At 36.6% G+C, this 16,778-nt stretch overlaps 1 protein-coding gene across 5 annotated transcripts in view; it reads right to left on the bottom strand.

Annotated features, from left to right (window-relative positions):
- The window catches only part of col12a1a (collagen, type XII, alpha 1a), a 175,772-nt gene that overhangs the window by 36,904 nt on the left and 122,090 nt on the right, over positions 1 to 16,778 (bottom strand). For all 5 annotated transcript variants that reach the window (XM_056477770.1, XM_056477771.1, XM_056477774.1 and 2 more), the window contains 5 exons: positions 15,981 to 16,145; positions 12,583 to 12,621; positions 12,324 to 12,462; positions 6,761 to 6,903; positions 6,373 to 6,482 (listed from right to left, as the gene is read on the bottom strand). In XM_056477770.1, coding sequence (XP_056333745.1) covers positions 6,373 to 6,482; positions 6,761 to 6,903; positions 12,324 to 12,462; positions 12,583 to 12,621; positions 15,981 to 16,145 — 596 coding nt within the window. The remainder of the gene's footprint in view (positions 1 to 6,372; positions 6,483 to 6,760; positions 6,904 to 12,323; positions 12,463 to 12,582; positions 12,622 to 15,980; positions 16,146 to 16,778) is intronic.

The following is a 16,778-nucleotide window of genomic DNA, read 5'->3' as shown; positions in this document are numbered from 1 at the left end:
ATAACTTTCTCAACTTTCTAAAGGTTTCCTAAAACCCCAAGGTTTCCTTTTCATGTCCCCAGTCTGTCATTTGGTGGCCAGAGCGGTCAGTTAATCACCGTCCTCGCTCAGCATTGTTGATCTGTGCTCAGTCTACGGTCTGCCAGCGGCTGCTGAACATGCAGTAGGAAACAGAGCAAAGCAGTGCAGTTCAGCATCAACCCTGGACCACAAACCGCCTCTCATTATCACAATCCAGACTACATGACATCACATTGTTGATGAAGTCACTGCAATTATGTCTATGGGTAAGCCTCATGCAAACAATCACAACCAATTCAGTTTCTTTTTCTTTCTTTTTTTGTGTGTATTCTCATGTCATTATTATTACTGATGACTCAATTACTAAACTACATTTCTATACTGTAGAAATACGGTAACACTTTAGTTTAAGTATTAACTACTGACTAAATACCTACCTATTACTAAGATATTGGCTGTTATTAATACCTTAAAAGTACATCTTCTGCATGATTATATTCTACCTAATACCTAAACCCAACGACTACCTTAAAAACTTTAAATATGCAAGACATTATGAGTTTTTGAGGCAAAAGTCATAGTTAATAGAATATTAATAGCGAAAAGTGTACCTTAAAATAAAGGTGTTCCAAAATTGCACATAAAATACTTCACTGGTCTTCAAATTCGCTGATAATTATTAATATCACATCATTGACAACTGTGTGGAAACAGGCTTTTCTCCTGAGCAACATTTTTCTTTTAATTTCTGAAATTAAAATCCTAAAGCCCAAAGTAAACAATTTTACATATACATTTTAAAAACGTTCCTTTAACGTTTGTAATTAAGCCATTTTTTAATGTTCTTAGCATGTTTAAAAGAAATCCGGTTTTAAACTATGTATTAACGTTATTTTTTGGTTATAATAATGTTATTCAACATGTCTTCATAATGTTTCAGTCTGATATTATATTATGTTCCCAGAATGCTATTTAGAACATTATTAAACCATTCCATCCACATTATAGTAATGTTCCAAGAACGTTTCCCTGACATTCTAATGACAATGTTGTTGTGGAAAGCTCTTAGAAAGTTCATAATATTCTGCTTTTTAGATTGGTTGAAATAACGTTAGTCAAAATGTTTTTAGAATGTTTTAGTCTCATGTTATATTAATGTTCCCAGAATGCTATTTAGAACATTATTAAACCATTCCATCCACATTATAGTAATGTTCCAACATTATAGTAACGTTATTTTTTGGTTATAATAATGTTATTCTTCATGTCTTCATAATGTTTCAGTCTGATATTATATTAATGTTCCCAGAATGCTATTTAGAACATTATTAAACCATTCCATCCACATTATAGTAATGTTCCAACATTATAGTAACGTTATTTTTTGGTTATAATAATGTTATTCTTCATGTCTTCATAATGTTTCAGTCTGATATTATATTATGTTCCCAGAATGCTATTTAGAACAGTATTAAACCATTCCATTCACATTATAGTAATGTTCCAAGAACGTTTTCCTAACATTCTAATGACAATGTTGTTGTGGAAAGCTCTTAGAAAGTTCATAATATTCAGCTTTTTAGATTGGTTGAAATAACGTTAGTCAAAATGTTTTTATAACGTTTTAGTCTCATGTTATATTAATGTTCTCAGAATGCTATCCTCAATCCCTATCCTTCAGCTTAGTCCCAGATTATTCAGGGGTCATCACAGTGGAATGAACCGCCAACTATTCAGGCATTAAGCGGTGGATGCCCACCCTATATGCATCCAAACAAACAGCTTATACGTCTTTAAACAATACATTTTAAAAACATTCCTTTAACGTTTCTAATTAAGCCATTTTTTAATGTTCTTAGTTTAAAACCGGATTTCTTTTAAACATGCTATGTATTAACGTTATTTTTTGGTTATAATAATGTTATTCAACATGTCTTCATAATGTTTCAGTCTGATATTATATTAATGTTCCCAGAATGCTATTTAGAACAGTGTTAAACCATTCCATCCACATTATTGTAATGTTCCAAGAACGTTTTCCTAACATTCTAATGACAATGTTGTTGTGAAAAGCTCTTAGAAAGTTCATAATATTCTGCTTTTTAGATTGGTTGAAATAACGTTAGTCAAAATGTTTTTATAATGTTTTAGTCTCATTATATTAATGTTCTCAGAATGTTATCCTCATTCCCTATCCTTCAGCTTAGTCCCAGATTAATCAGGGGTCATCACAGTGGAATGAACCGCCAACTATTCAGGCATTAAGCGGTGGATGCCCACCCTACATGTATCCAAACAAACAGCTTATACGTTTTTAAACAATACATTTTAAAAACATTCCTTTAACGTTTCTAATTAAGCCATTTTTCAATGTTCTTAGTTTAAAACCGGATTTCTTTTAAACATGCTATGTATTAACGTTATTTTTTGGTTATAATAATGTTATTCAACATGTCTTCATAATGTTTCAGTCTGATATTATATTAATGTTCCCAGAATGCTATTTAGAACAGTGTTAAACCATTCCATCCACATTATTGTAATGTTCCAAGAACGTTTCCCTGACATTCTAATGACAATGTTGTTGTGGAAAGCTCTTAGAAAGGTCAAAATATTCAGCTTTTTAGATTGGTTGAAATAACGTTAGTCAAAATGTTTTTATAATGTTTTAGTCTCATTATATTAATGTTCTCAGAATGTTATCCTCATTCCCTATCCTTCAGCTTAGTCCCAGATTAATCAGGGGTCATCACAGTGGAATGAACCGCCAACTATTCAGGCATTAAGCGGTGGACGCCCACCCTCTCAAAATATTTTTTAAAACATTAGAGCATTCCATCCACATTACATTAATGTTCTAAGAATATTTCCCTGATGTTGTCAGTAAGCTATAAAAACTATTGTTGACGTTTCTTTAAATGTTAAAAACTGTTTTTAAGCCAAAGTATAACTATTATTTTTTTGGTTAAAATATCATTATTTAAAACATTTTCATTATGTCTTATTTCTGGATGTCTTGAGGCTCAAGATGATGTACTTTCAAGTGTCCCATGCAGACTGGGCAAATCTTTCATGAGTGGTCATAAAATTAGCACATCTTGAAATCTGATTAGCCAGCGATGCTCTTACTAGACCAAATCCCAGCTAGCATAATTTACAATCTCCTGCTACTCAGCCGGTTTTTACATTAGCAATTCAACTATGCCAGCGGTCATTTGGGACAAACATGACAGAATGATGACATGTTCAGGTTTAAAGAGACTCAGCGTGCGCCTAAACCAACCTCTGAGAAAGCAAACCCCTTTATACAAAAACAACATCATTACCGTCCACTTTTACAACATCTTCAATAGTAATGATTGATGGTCCTCAGCTTTCACGAACCCCAATCTGCTGTTGCACAAAACTATGACTGTGAACTAACTTGTAATAATGGCTGGCGGGTGAACGAGCTAAAGCTCTGTGTGCACCATATGGGCTGTTAAACGTCTCGATTTAAAGCACAAGGCAAAAATCAACAGTGACAAATCTTTCATTGAGCTCCAAGCAGCGAAACCGTGTCTTTGGTTGGAAACTGAATTTATCAGCCAAGAGCTATAACACAAAGCATTTCTTCCAAAATCGTTACACTCTACCAAACAAACTTTACTACTTAACAGGGACTAATATCCATCCAGAGAAATCCCTCAACATTCTTAGTATGCTGTATTTGGCGGTGTTTAAAAAAGGACACTGCGAGTTCAAATCCATCAACCCATTCATATTCATAAGACATTGAGTTAGGGATACATCCAGGAAGTTGTTATCGCAGAATATAGGCTGACAGGCTTATCGCCATGCTGACGCAAAGCAGAGAACTGTTGTGTAAGACTGAGGGGTTTATTCTTCAAGTACTGGATCTAATTTATCCTGCTTATTACATCTAAGGCTACTAGCCACAAAACATGAAAGTTAGATACAAAGCATTGCTCTAAGGTATATACATTTTTTATTTAAACACAAAACTGACAAAAACTAAAACGGCTGATGGAGTACACACTAACCTGCATGTTATTCAGACACAAGATGGCGGCAAACAGTCAACAATGCAAAGCTGACAGAAATGAAACTAGCTGATGGAGTATACACTAAGCTGTGCATTATTCAGACACGAGATGGAGGCAGTCAAAAACGCAAAGCTAATAGAAACGAAAGCAGCTGATGGAGTATACACTAACCTGCACATTATTCAGACACAAGATTGCGGCAAACAGTCAAAAATGCAAAGCTAATAGAAACGAAAGCAGCTGATCGAGTATACACTGACCTTCACATTATTCAGACACAAGATGGAGGCAGTCAAAAACGCAAAGCTAATAGAAACGAAAGCAGCTGATGGAGTATACACTGACCTTCATATTACTCAGACACAAGATGGCGCCAAACAGTCAAGCATGCAAAGCTGACAGAAACAAAAACAGCTGCTTGAGTATATACTAACCTCCGCATTATTCAGTCACAAGATGGTGTCAAATATTAAATAATGCAATGCTGACAAACGAAACCCGTTAATGAAACATATACTAACCTATATATACACCAAACAGTAAAAAAAGTCAAAAACAGCGCCGTTACAGACAAGCAGATACATACAAAGCAGAATATAAGTATATTATTGTGAACATATTCACTGACAGTTAAGGTGATTCAAAGTTCCTGGATTATAATAACATTATTTATTTATTTATTAGGTTTTTTTCACCTCTATTGTGTAGTAAAGTTCAGATCATAAAGTGTGGGGAGCAGAGAGAGGAGAACAGGATTGCCAAAGGACCTTGAGCTGGGACTCAAACTCGGGTCGCTGTAAGCAGTGCTATATGTCAGAGCACTTAACCACTAGGTTATTAGCGCCTACATAATAAATGTTATTTAAAGCACTACCAGTCTCAGGTTATTATAATGTCCTAAGAACATTATTGGAACATTCCATTTACACTATATTAATGTTCTAAGAATGTTTTTCTATCAAAACTATGCAACCCAGGCTCATTCTGAGAACGTAGTCCTGGGGACGTTTCTGGAGACCGCGATATACGTCCCGGGAGGTACGTATTTTTGCAGTTTTTCTTTTCGCGAGTCCGTGAGAGGCCGCTGTGCGCGCTGTTTCCCGCGCCGTTCTCGCGTAAACCTGCTAGAGGCCGCTGTCGAACGACCTTCCGCCTGTCTGCCTGGATGACAGAATGATTGACCGTGCGACCGATTCACAAAAGCCGTCCCGAAAAAGAAAAGCCCTCGTCTGATTTTTACCACGTTTTCGGATTTTGACCACATTCTCACCCTGTGATGAACTTGTTCGCTTCATTTTTTGGATTTTGTTTTTGTTTTGCCTGATTTCTGGAACCGCTCTTCCCCGGACTCGAACCCGGTCGTCGTCATCGTGGTCAGCCCCTCTCTGCGCCTCGAGTCCGCCAGAGTACACGAAGAGCTAACCGGACAAACTGGTTGCAGCCGGAAAGTCCTCCACACGGAGGCGAGCGGCCGGCTGGCTGGCCGGCAAGCGCCGAAGGGAACGGCGTCACACCGCCCCGCAGCGTTCGCTTAAAAAAATGAAATGCAGCCGTACGTACCCCCGGCTACGTATTTCGCGGTCTCCAGAAACGTCCCCGGGACTACGTTCTCAGAATGAGCCTGGGTTGAAACTATGAGAACATTGATCAAGAGCAACTAACTTCCAAAAACTGTCCCAAGAATGTTGCTCTTAGATTCTTTTTCTAATTTAAATCGGACCTACTATGCCCCTTTTTACAAGATATAAAGTCTGATGTCCCTAGAGTGAGTATGTGAAGTTTCAGCTCGAAATATTAAACAAATAATATTTTATAACTCTCTGAAACTGCCCCTTTTGGGCTTTGATACAAATTGTGCCATTTTGGTGACCGTCGCTTTAAATTCAAATGAGATTGTGCTCTTTTCAAAAGAAGGTGGAGCATTCTATGTGTCAGCATAGTGGCAGATTCAAAAACAAGACTAACGTCCTATGCTAATGAGGGAGAGATGGTCTATAAATGGGCGGGGCTTTCCCCCTCTAATGACACATACAAAAAGCAGAATGTCAATCAAAGTGTTTCTGCAGACTGTTTCAATCAAGCATGATTAAAAAAAACGATACGTTTTACCATTAGAAGCTGGTTATATTTACAGACTGTTGCCACACAACCATATTTAAACCCCTTATAAAAGTGCTTTTTGCATAATAGGTCCCCTTTAATAACGTTACCAGCTTTTACACATCTTTTAAGAAATGTTAGGAAACGTTCTGAGAGTGTTCCCTTTTACATTTATAGTCAACTGAAGTAAGTAAAATTCCTTTACCTTGTGGAAACTGCCATGGAAAATCTTCTTCACGTGCTCGTTATCAAAGGAGACTTTCTGAATTTCCCCTCTGGTGTCTTTATTGTAGAAGGAGATGACTCTACTGGAGGCTGAAAAACAAAACACACTCGTACAGATGGTCTGCACCCGGGCAAAAATGACACAAAAACAACAAAACAACAAAGAATTTCCACGCTCATTTGAACTTGATGCTCGAAAATGCTTGATTATGCGTTTCTCAGCAATTACGCCCATAAATCACTGCAAACCTGGAACCCATTAAGAGCGTTTCTGTTTCTGAGTAAGATTTAGCAGACGGACTGCACACACACACACACACAAACACACACACATATATATTAGACAGGGAAGATAAAAATTGGCTTACGGTCAATGGTGAGCCCGACCTCAGGGTTGTTGTTCTTATCTGAGATCTGCCATAAATCAAACGCATCCTTGCCGGTGTCCGGGAGCAGACGGAAGAGGAGGATGAGGGTGTAGGATGGAGGAAGACCATCTGGATGGATTTCCCTTTGAAATAAAACAACATTTATTATTGCACAGAATGTTATCAGGCATCCCGCAGTCAAATCATGTGACAATGCAAAATATGACCTGTACATGATGGGTTATGTGGGAATTTAGCACGTGTAATGTGATGTGTATTTATGTAGCTTATTTATTATGTATGGCCATACACTCAAAGAAAGGATGGGAGGGTGGGTCCTCTCCACACCACCACCAGTGTGCAGCATCCACTTGGATGATGCAACGGCGGCCACAGGACAACGAAACCAGTGCGCTCACCACACACTATGTATTGGTTGGAGAGACAGTGATAGAGCCAATTCAGTAGATGGGGATGATTGGGAGGCCATGATGGGTAAAGGGCAGATAGAGGGAATTTGACCAGGACACCAGGGTTGCACTCCTACTTTTTACGAGAAGTGCCATGGGATTTTGAACGACCACAGAGAGTCAGGACCATTAACGTCTCATCCGAAAGACAGCACCCACTGAAAGTATAGTGTCCACTTGACTATACTGGGGCATTACGACTCACACAGACAACAGGTTGAGAGCCCCTTGCTGGTCTTACTAACACCACTTCCAACAACAACCTAGTTTTCCCAATGTGGTCTCCCATCCAGGTACTGACCAGGCTCAGCCCTGCTTAGCTTCAGTGAGTTACCGGTCTTGGGCTGAAGGGTGATTTGGCTGTGGCTTATGTGTGTGCTAACGACGAACGATTCAACACACAACCCCTTCAGACCTGAATTCAGGAGTACATTTTACAGTTTCTTAAGGCTTCAATAAATGAGACCAAATAAAAATAATACAAATGTCAATAATCTTAAATTGATTATTTGTTTTGTCCATTGCAATGGACATCACAACAGCCATACTTCAAAACAACAACAACATGAAATAAAAAATTAAATAATACAAATTGTTGATCTTTATTTTAAGTATCTTCCAAAGGTTACAAACCTTTTAGGTTACAAAATAACTTTATCCTTAATTTTCAGGTTTATGTTTTATGGACTGCACATCATTAGAATCCACTGTACATTCTAGTGGAGAGACGTTCAAAAAGATAGTTCACCCACAAAAAAAATAAATAAAAAAGATTACCCTTTACTCATTTCAAACCTTTGTGAGCTTCTTTCTTCTGTTGAACACAACAGAAGATATTTTAAAGAAAGCTGGAAACATGTAACGACTGACTTCCAGAGTATTGAGTTCTTTCTTCTTCTATGGAAGTCAATGGTTACAGGTTTGCAATTCTTATTTTCTGTTCATCAGAATAAACGAAAATCATAAAGTTTTGGAGGGACAACTTGAACTTAAAGCACTTGAGGTAGAGTACATAGTGTGTACATTTTCATTTTTAGTTGATCTATCCCTTCAACATCTAAACTATTTAATTAATTATAATGGACAGACATATTCTGATATGAAGACCTCTGATTTAAAGCTTCAAAATCTACAATAAATTTTGGACTTTTATTAGTGAGTATGGCTGACCCGAACCTGATGTTTTGACGATGTGTCGAGATCTTGAACCTCCGATGTTTCGAAACACTGCTCCTGCTCTGCATGTGACTCAAGTGATTCAAAGTATTTGGGTAATTTTACAGGTGTGTGAAGACATGGCGAATCTGCGTTTGATTGACAGGGTCGGAAAAAAAACCTCACACGTTGAGTGACACTAAAAGAAAAAGACTTCCTGTTTGTTCAAACTACTTAATCAAAATGAGTTGAAACAACGCAATTCTTATGTTTTTTTTTGGGACAACTTAACTGTTTTATGTTAAAAAAAAATTTAAAATTATGTTAACTTAATCGATTTGTGTTGGAACAACATTGTGTGGGAATTGTGTGGAACCCAGCAATTTTTACTGTGCAAATAGTGAAAGTTAAGAGTTTGATTGCCGTCTTGTACAGAAATTCTGATTTGATGTCTTTTCATTCATTCATTCATTTTCCTTCGGCTTAGTCCCTTTATTCATCAGGGGTCGCCACCAGGGGCGTCGCTAGACCCAATTTACTGGGGCACGTGCCCCAGTAACAATCTCCAGTGCCCCCAGTAAATGCATTGAGATATGATTTACTTCGTATGCAAGTGTATTTATTAAGAGTGGTAATTCCGAAATAAAGACGTTATTCTGTATGTGCAACCGAACCAACGCTGGTGAAAGAAAGCAGTGTATTTAAAAAGCAAACTGACGCATCTCTGCGTCTGCGTAGAGAACCCGCACGCCTCTCGGGCGCGATGTTCTTCTGCCGGTGCGAGTCCCGGTAATTAACATGCGCGCCAAAAAAGTAGGCTACTTGCTTGTCACGCGTCGCTCATGCGTTGTAAAACCGGCGTAACAGCCTTTTTTGTTTAGCTAGTCGACAAAACTAAAGTTTAAACAATATGATGGTGATCTTACTAAGCATGCCTCCTGATAGATTATTTTGTATGAAGCAAAAAGGAGGGATGAGGAGGTGAGGAGGGATGAGGAGTCAGAGGAGTCAGAGTTAACACCTAATAAACCTAATTCTCTGCCATGTGTCATGTCTAAGACAACAGATAATTCTATAAAACATCTTTTTTTGTATTTTATTGAATTGTCTAAAGAATTTCATTCAAATTAAATGAATATTTATGCAAAATATTTCTTAAATGATCTTAGCATATCACTCCAGTTGTGTCTAAACATTGTTTTTCAGTTACATTTAAGATTATTTAGAATAATAATTGTATAATAACAACAATACTTTTATTTATAATAAATATTTATTTTAAAAAAAATTATGTATATATATATATATATATATATATATATATATATATATATATATATATATATATATATATATATATATATATATATATATATATATAATTTTTATTTTTTGAGGAGGGAGGGGGGGGTGCCCCAGTAGAGCTTTATGTCTAGCAACGCCCCTGGTCGCCACAGCAAAATTTTACACAGCGGATACCCTTCCAGCTGCAACCCAGTACTGGGATTGATATCATATTCATTTTTTATGAATAAAACAAGACATTTATTCACAAGGAATTCATTCGGATCTTAGACCGGTGTTACAACAAGACACATTACAAGAACTGAGCAATAACACACCACATTTTTAAATGATTGTAGTCGCCTCACCCTGGATTCAAACCCAACATGTCTACATGCCAGTCAGGAACACTAACCAATAGATCATAGAACGTGGGTTATAATCAGTCAATGCACGCAACAGTTTCTCTGTTAAATATATTTCAGAGCAATACCTGAAAACGACCAGAAATACATCCATATAAAGCTTGAAATCTCTACTTTTTAAAATCAAGAGGCCACTGTCATTTGGAAGAAATTTAGCATCAAGATCAAGTTGGGAATTACTTTAGAAAACCAGGGCGATCGGAGGATAGTTCTTCAGAGGATATTAATAATGTTACATGGCCATGAATGAGGTTGGTGTCATGATCTTGTTCTCTTCGAGTATGCATGCGAATTAGCTTATGTACCCTTATAAAATGCTAATTTTTTTGGATTCAAATGTTTAGAACCGAAACTTGAGAGACTTGCTGATTCATTTTATTGGTGACTCAAAATATGAAGTTTTAGAGAATGTGACGTTTCCAGAAGGGCGTTCCAAAGATGGTTGCCGAGTGCAATGACTTGCCTTAAAGGAACTTTGCTATTTGTCACTGTAGAGACGAGTTTGAATGCGATTCGAAGTCTTGACACATTTGCTTCAACTGTTTTAGTGTTTCTCGAAACCTCGCTCTGCTTATTCGTAAATCCAACGATTCTCTATGCTAGGGGTGTCCAAACTCAGTCCTGGAGGGTCGGTGTCCTGCAAAGTCTAGTTCCAACCCCAATCATACACACCTGAGCTAGCTAATCAATTTTACTAGGCTTTCTGGAAACATCCATGGAAATTTGTTGAGGCAAGTTGGAGCTAAAATCTGCAGGACTGCCCTCCAAGACCAAGTTTGGACACCCCTGCTATGGAATATTGGCAAATATATCAACAAATGTAAACAAAACCATTGAAAACATTGTTTACTTCTGTGTTTGGAACAAAGTGCTTCCTTTCACCCTAGTGGATATTTTTCTATTTACTTTTCACTGCCATTTGATGGAATAAAGTCCAATATCATGGACAGCAAGCTTTAAATGTTGTGAACCCCCCCAAAAACATGACCTGACATGTAAAGTCTATTGAAATGAACAGAGTCTGAGAGGGTTAACTTTGATGCAGTGAAACCAGACATAGCTTACGAAAGTGCAGAAGAGATTCAAGTACTGTCCTCTGAGAAAAACACAAACAGACTCGCAGCCTTGAGAAAGCGCAACATACTGAAAGTGTTTTTCCCTCCTCTGGTGCGCAAAATGTTTCCATTTGAACAGCTGCTTGCCCACGCACTAATACAAATCATTAGAGACGAATAAATCAGACCTGCTTTTTCACCCAGCTTCAGCTACACTTCTTAATCTATACTTTAGCATAGCATAACAGATTTAAAGATGGCACCAGTCTTTCAAAACTTAAAATCTGAACTTTCCAAAACATTATGGTATTTTAATGAACTAATAACTTTTGTCATAATCTGTAACTATCACCACACTGATATTTTTAACATTGTTTAGATATATTTATAGTTTTAATATTTTTAAATTCAGTTTTAAAGGTCACTTTAAAGGTTTTTGCTAACATTTCTATAAGCTAGTGCGCACCAAAACAGTTGGATGTTAATGTATATATATGTATATATGTATATATATATATATATATATATATATATATATATATATATATATATATATATATATATATATATATATATATATATATATATACACATACATACATACATACATACAATCAGAAAAATGTTATGCCATTTAATAATAATATAATTAATTAATCGCTGATATTAAATATAAATTCAGATTTATTTCAGTTAACAAAAGCTTTTCTGTTTTGTTATGTAAGTGTTTTCAATAAAAATAAATAAAGTTGAAAACACTATTGCAACTGAAAATGCTACATTTTTTCCAAACATTAATGCGACTGGTTGGCAGCAGCTTTTGCTTGGACTTTTCTTTCACACTTCAGTCAAGCCAAAGAAAACTCCAACATCTCCCCAAACGTAGCAGAAGTCAGCTTCATCCTCCCCTGTTTAATCATGAGGACATCTTTTATGAGTTCACTGGAAACTTCTCCAACATCTGACACTTCATTCCCTTCAACTACATACAGTACAAACAACAAGAAAAGCTTGGGGGAAACCATAGACTGCAAAAACCATAGACTGCAGAAACCATAGACTGCAAGGCCTCTGAAGATGGTTAAAATAATTGCGATTTCCCCCATCTGCCATTACAGTCTATAGGGGATCCGCTCAGAAAACCCCAAAACACATGCTCTGCTGTCAGACCTACTTTGTGGGCTGGGAAATGAAGGCGTCCTTATGGAGTCTGTATGCGATGAAGCTGTTGAAGGAGCCGGTTTCCAGAGAGACGCCGTTCATGCCTGCGTACGTCTTGTCAGTGATGTTGAAAGCTTCCAGCATCCTGAAGCCTGAATGTTTTCACGGAAACATCATTAAAGAGACGTATTAGTGTGTGATGATGGAGGAAAACAAGACTAGGGCTATTTATATGTAGACTTTTAAAATGGACTTCGGAAAGTTTTTCTGACCTGGTGATGTGAATCCATCGAGGTAAATCAAGGGACACGCTGTAAATAAAAGTTTTCTCTTTTACTTGTGTATTTTGTGATAGGAATAATGTGTATAATGCAGACTACAAAGCCTTGTTTCCAATGAGCGGTATGATACCGTTTAGCACAGTACGATTCGATACAGTTCACCCTGATCAGGCTTGAGATCTCACAAGGAAACGTAATTATTTTATATACATGAATTCATATCATTAAATTTGTATGAAAACATAAAATTTTTAATAGGAGGCGTGTCCCTAAATCCCACCCCTAACCCTACCCCCATTGAGGGATGAGCAAATCGTACTAAAATGTACAAATGTGATCAAATGAATACGAATTAGCCACTAAATAACTTTCATTATGTAAGGAGCAATGTTATGCTGTTCCTAGGCTTCGAAGTGTTTTTTGAGAAATCCTGGAAGGCTTCATTGAAGTGTATCGTTTTATTGTGATACGATACTTACGTTTATTGCTTTATTCTATCATTTTGGAGCACCTAAACCTCATTTTTCCTGACTAATTCAGAATATGGTTCAAATCTCTGAGCAACATACACTGCTAAGTTACTCAAGCACCTACTCAAGTCCTTTTGAGATCAAAATTTACTCCACTGTAAAGTTAATCCACCGTAAAAATAAAAGTTTGTTTTGGTAATCTCTAATCAAAACTTGCGTTTGTAGTGGCGGACCTTCTGTTTTATCAGTTTGACGGTTCAGCCACCATATTTTTAACCACGCCCTTCTTATCTTACATTGTGCAAGTAGCGATGTTATGCTCTGTTCCTAGCCTTCGAAGTGTTTTTTTGAGAAATCCTGGAATGCTTCATTGAAGTGTATCGTTTTATTGTGATACGATACTTACGTTTATTGCTTTATTGTATCATTTTGGAGCACCTAAACCTAATTTTTCCTGACTAATTCAGAATTTGGTTCAAATCTATGAGCAACATCCACTGCTAAGTTGCTCAAGCACCCACTCAAGTCCTTTTGAGATCAAAATTTACAGTGTTTACTTTGCTAGTGCACATTGTTATTCTTTGCGTGAAAAATTAATCCATGCAAGTTAATCCACTGTAAAAATAAAAGTTTGTTTTGGTAATCTCTAATCAAAATTTGCGTTTGTAGTGGCGGACCTTCTGTTTTGTCAGTTTGATGGTTCAGCCACCATATTTTTAACCACGCCCTTCTTATCTTACATTGTGCAAGTAGCGATGTTATGCTCTGTTCCTAGCCTTCGAAGTGTTTTTTGAGAAATCCTGGAAGGTTTCATTGAAGTGTATCGTTTTATTGTGATACGATACTTACGTTTATTGCTTTATTGTATTATTTTGGAGCACCTAAACCTAATTTTTCCTGACTAATTCAGAATTTGGTTCAAATCTATGAGCAACATCCACTGCTACAGTAAGTTACTCAAGCACCTACTCAAGTCCTTTTGAGATCAAAATTTACAGTGTTTACTTTGCTAGTGCACATTGTTATTCTTTGCGTGAACAATTAATCCATGCAAGTTAATCCACTGTAAAAATAAAAGTTTGTTTTGGTAATCTCTAATCAAAATTTGCGTTTGTAGTGGCGGACCTTCTGTTTTGTCAGTTTGATGGTTCAGCCACCATATTTTTAACCACGCCCTTCTTATCTTACATTGTGCAAGTAGTGATGTTATGCTCTGTTCCTAGCCTTCGAAGTGTTTTTTGAGAAATCCTGGAAGGTTTCATTGAAGTGTATCGTTTTATTGTGATACGATACTTACGTTTATTGCTTTATTGTATTATTTTGGAGCACCTAAACCTAATTTTTCCTGACTAATTCAGAATTTGCTTCAAATCTATGAGCAACATCCACTGCTACAGTAAGTTACTCAAGCACCTACTCAAGTCCTTTTGAGATCAAAATTTACAGTGTTTACTTTTCTAGTGCACATTGTTATTTTTTGCGGGAACAATTAATCCATGCAAGTTAATCCACTGTAAAAAAAAAAATTTTTGTTTTAGTAATCTCTAATCAAAATTTGCGTTTGTAGTGGCGGACCTTCTGTTTTATCAGTTTGATGGTTCAGCCCAGTGGTATAGTCCTAAAAAAAAAGGTAGTGTACTATTACACCCGACCCAAATTTTAAATAAAGTAGGCAAAGAAACAATGAAAGCCAATGCTTCTTTAATTCATTAGCTATATATATATATATATATATATATATATATATATATATATATATATATATATATATATATATATATATAGATATATATATATATATATATATATATATATATGTATATATATAAACGGAAAAGCAAATACTTTGTCAATGTAAGTCAATGGTTACAGGTTTCCAGCTTTCTTCAAAACATCTTATTTTGTGTTCAACAGAAGGAAAAAAAGACAAAGCGGTTTGGAACAAGTGAAAGTTGAGTAAATTTTCATTTTTGGGGAAAACTATCCATTAAAAAAAAAAAAAATTCATTTTAAAGGGAGATGCTAATAGTCTAATCCTATTTAATGATTTATGTTTTACTAATAGTGCCCTCACAGCTGCTGTGGTCGTCGGGGCGGGGAATGGCGCAGGTTGAACAAAACAAAAATGCACCAGTTGCAACAAATTAGGATGCGAGTTAAAAAAAACATTTGGTATACAGTTAAAGGGGACATGAATAACGTTTTTCTGATTAAACTTCCCTAATTTACAAGTGAGTATACCGAGGGTATACACAAGTATTGATCCTCAGAAGTGGTAATACCCAAACAGCTCGTGGAAAAAAGTAAGCATACTGAGTATACGTGCGTATAGCAAGGACTACACCACTGGTTCAGCCACCATATTTTTAACCACGCCGTTCTTATCTTACATTGTGCAAGTAGCGATGTTATGCTCTGTTCCTAGCCTTCGAAGTGTTTTTTGAGAAATCCTGGAAGGTTTCATTGAAGTGTATCGTTTTATTGTATCGTATCGTTTATTGCTTTATTCTATCGTTTTGGAGCACCTAAACCTATTTTTTCCTGACTAAAATCATGATTGCAATATATATATATCCATGTCTAATATAAGATGGCCAGAAAGTGATTAACTTTGCATAAATTATTAAACTATTGGTGTCTGCAATGCAGCAAGTCCAGAGACTGTTGTGTATAGTGTGTATTGCTGTTGTAAGAAATTCACTTTAATGTGTGCTATGACTAAATAGTGGTCATAAACAAACATTTTCTCAATTCAGTTGAGTAGCGGCTTGGATCCAGAAACAGTTTTTCATATGTCATGACTTTACTAACGGATGGTTCGCTATGTTTGTACTTTTGACAGTGGAAAAATGCACGCCATACTGTACTGTACTGAACCATACTGCTCAGTGGAAATGAGCCATACAAATTATTTCCTACTGGATGTTGCCGTTTCACAGATGAACGTGATGAGGTTGTCTTGGATCTTGGCGAAAGCATCGAAGTTGTCGACGATAAAGACGTGTCTGTCACTGGGCTTGCTTCCAATGTTCCTCAGTTCATTAACGTCAATGTCAGCGACACCCACCACAAACACACTGTAACCTGTGGAAAACACAACAGTGAGGGGTTAGAGAGTTTGTACACAGACTTACCTGCACTGATTTAATATGCTTTGTTTGTCAAAGCATTTAATTTCACGTCTGGTTAAATGTTTTCGAATAAACATGGCTTATTCTCTTTATTCATCTGGGGTCACAACAGCGAAATGACCCGCCAACTTATCCAGCATATGTTTTACACAGCGGATGCCCTTCCAGCTGCAACCCAGTACTTGTAAACACCCACTCACACACTACATACACCACAGCCAATTTAGTTTATTCAATTCCCCTATAGTGCAAGTCTTTGGACTGTGGGGGAAACTGGAGCACTCGGAGGAAACCCATGGCAATACAGCGAGAACATGCAAACTCCACACAGAAACGCCAACAGACCCAGACAGGGCTCGAACCAGCAACCTTCTTGCTGTGAGGCAACAGTGCTTCACTCTTACTTCCAAGATATTAAGATGTATTGTCGTTTTTGCTTACATTTACAGCAAAAAATGTGTGTGGACAGCAGCGCTATTTACCTTGAACCATTTTGTTATTGATATAAAATAAGTGATAACTTATTTATGTTTACATTTACTTCAGTTTATTTTAATTTTCATCTAATGTAATTTAAAATACACCA

Source organism: Danio aesculapii, chromosome 17 (genome assembly GCF_903798145.1).
Source record: "Danio aesculapii chromosome 17, fDanAes4.1, whole genome shotgun sequence".
In the NCBI taxonomy this organism is placed as follows: Eukaryota; Metazoa; Chordata; class Actinopteri; order Cypriniformes; family Danionidae; genus Danio; species Danio aesculapii.
Note: the sequence above shows the minus strand (reverse complement) of the source record. Positions and strands in the feature narration are given on the sequence as shown.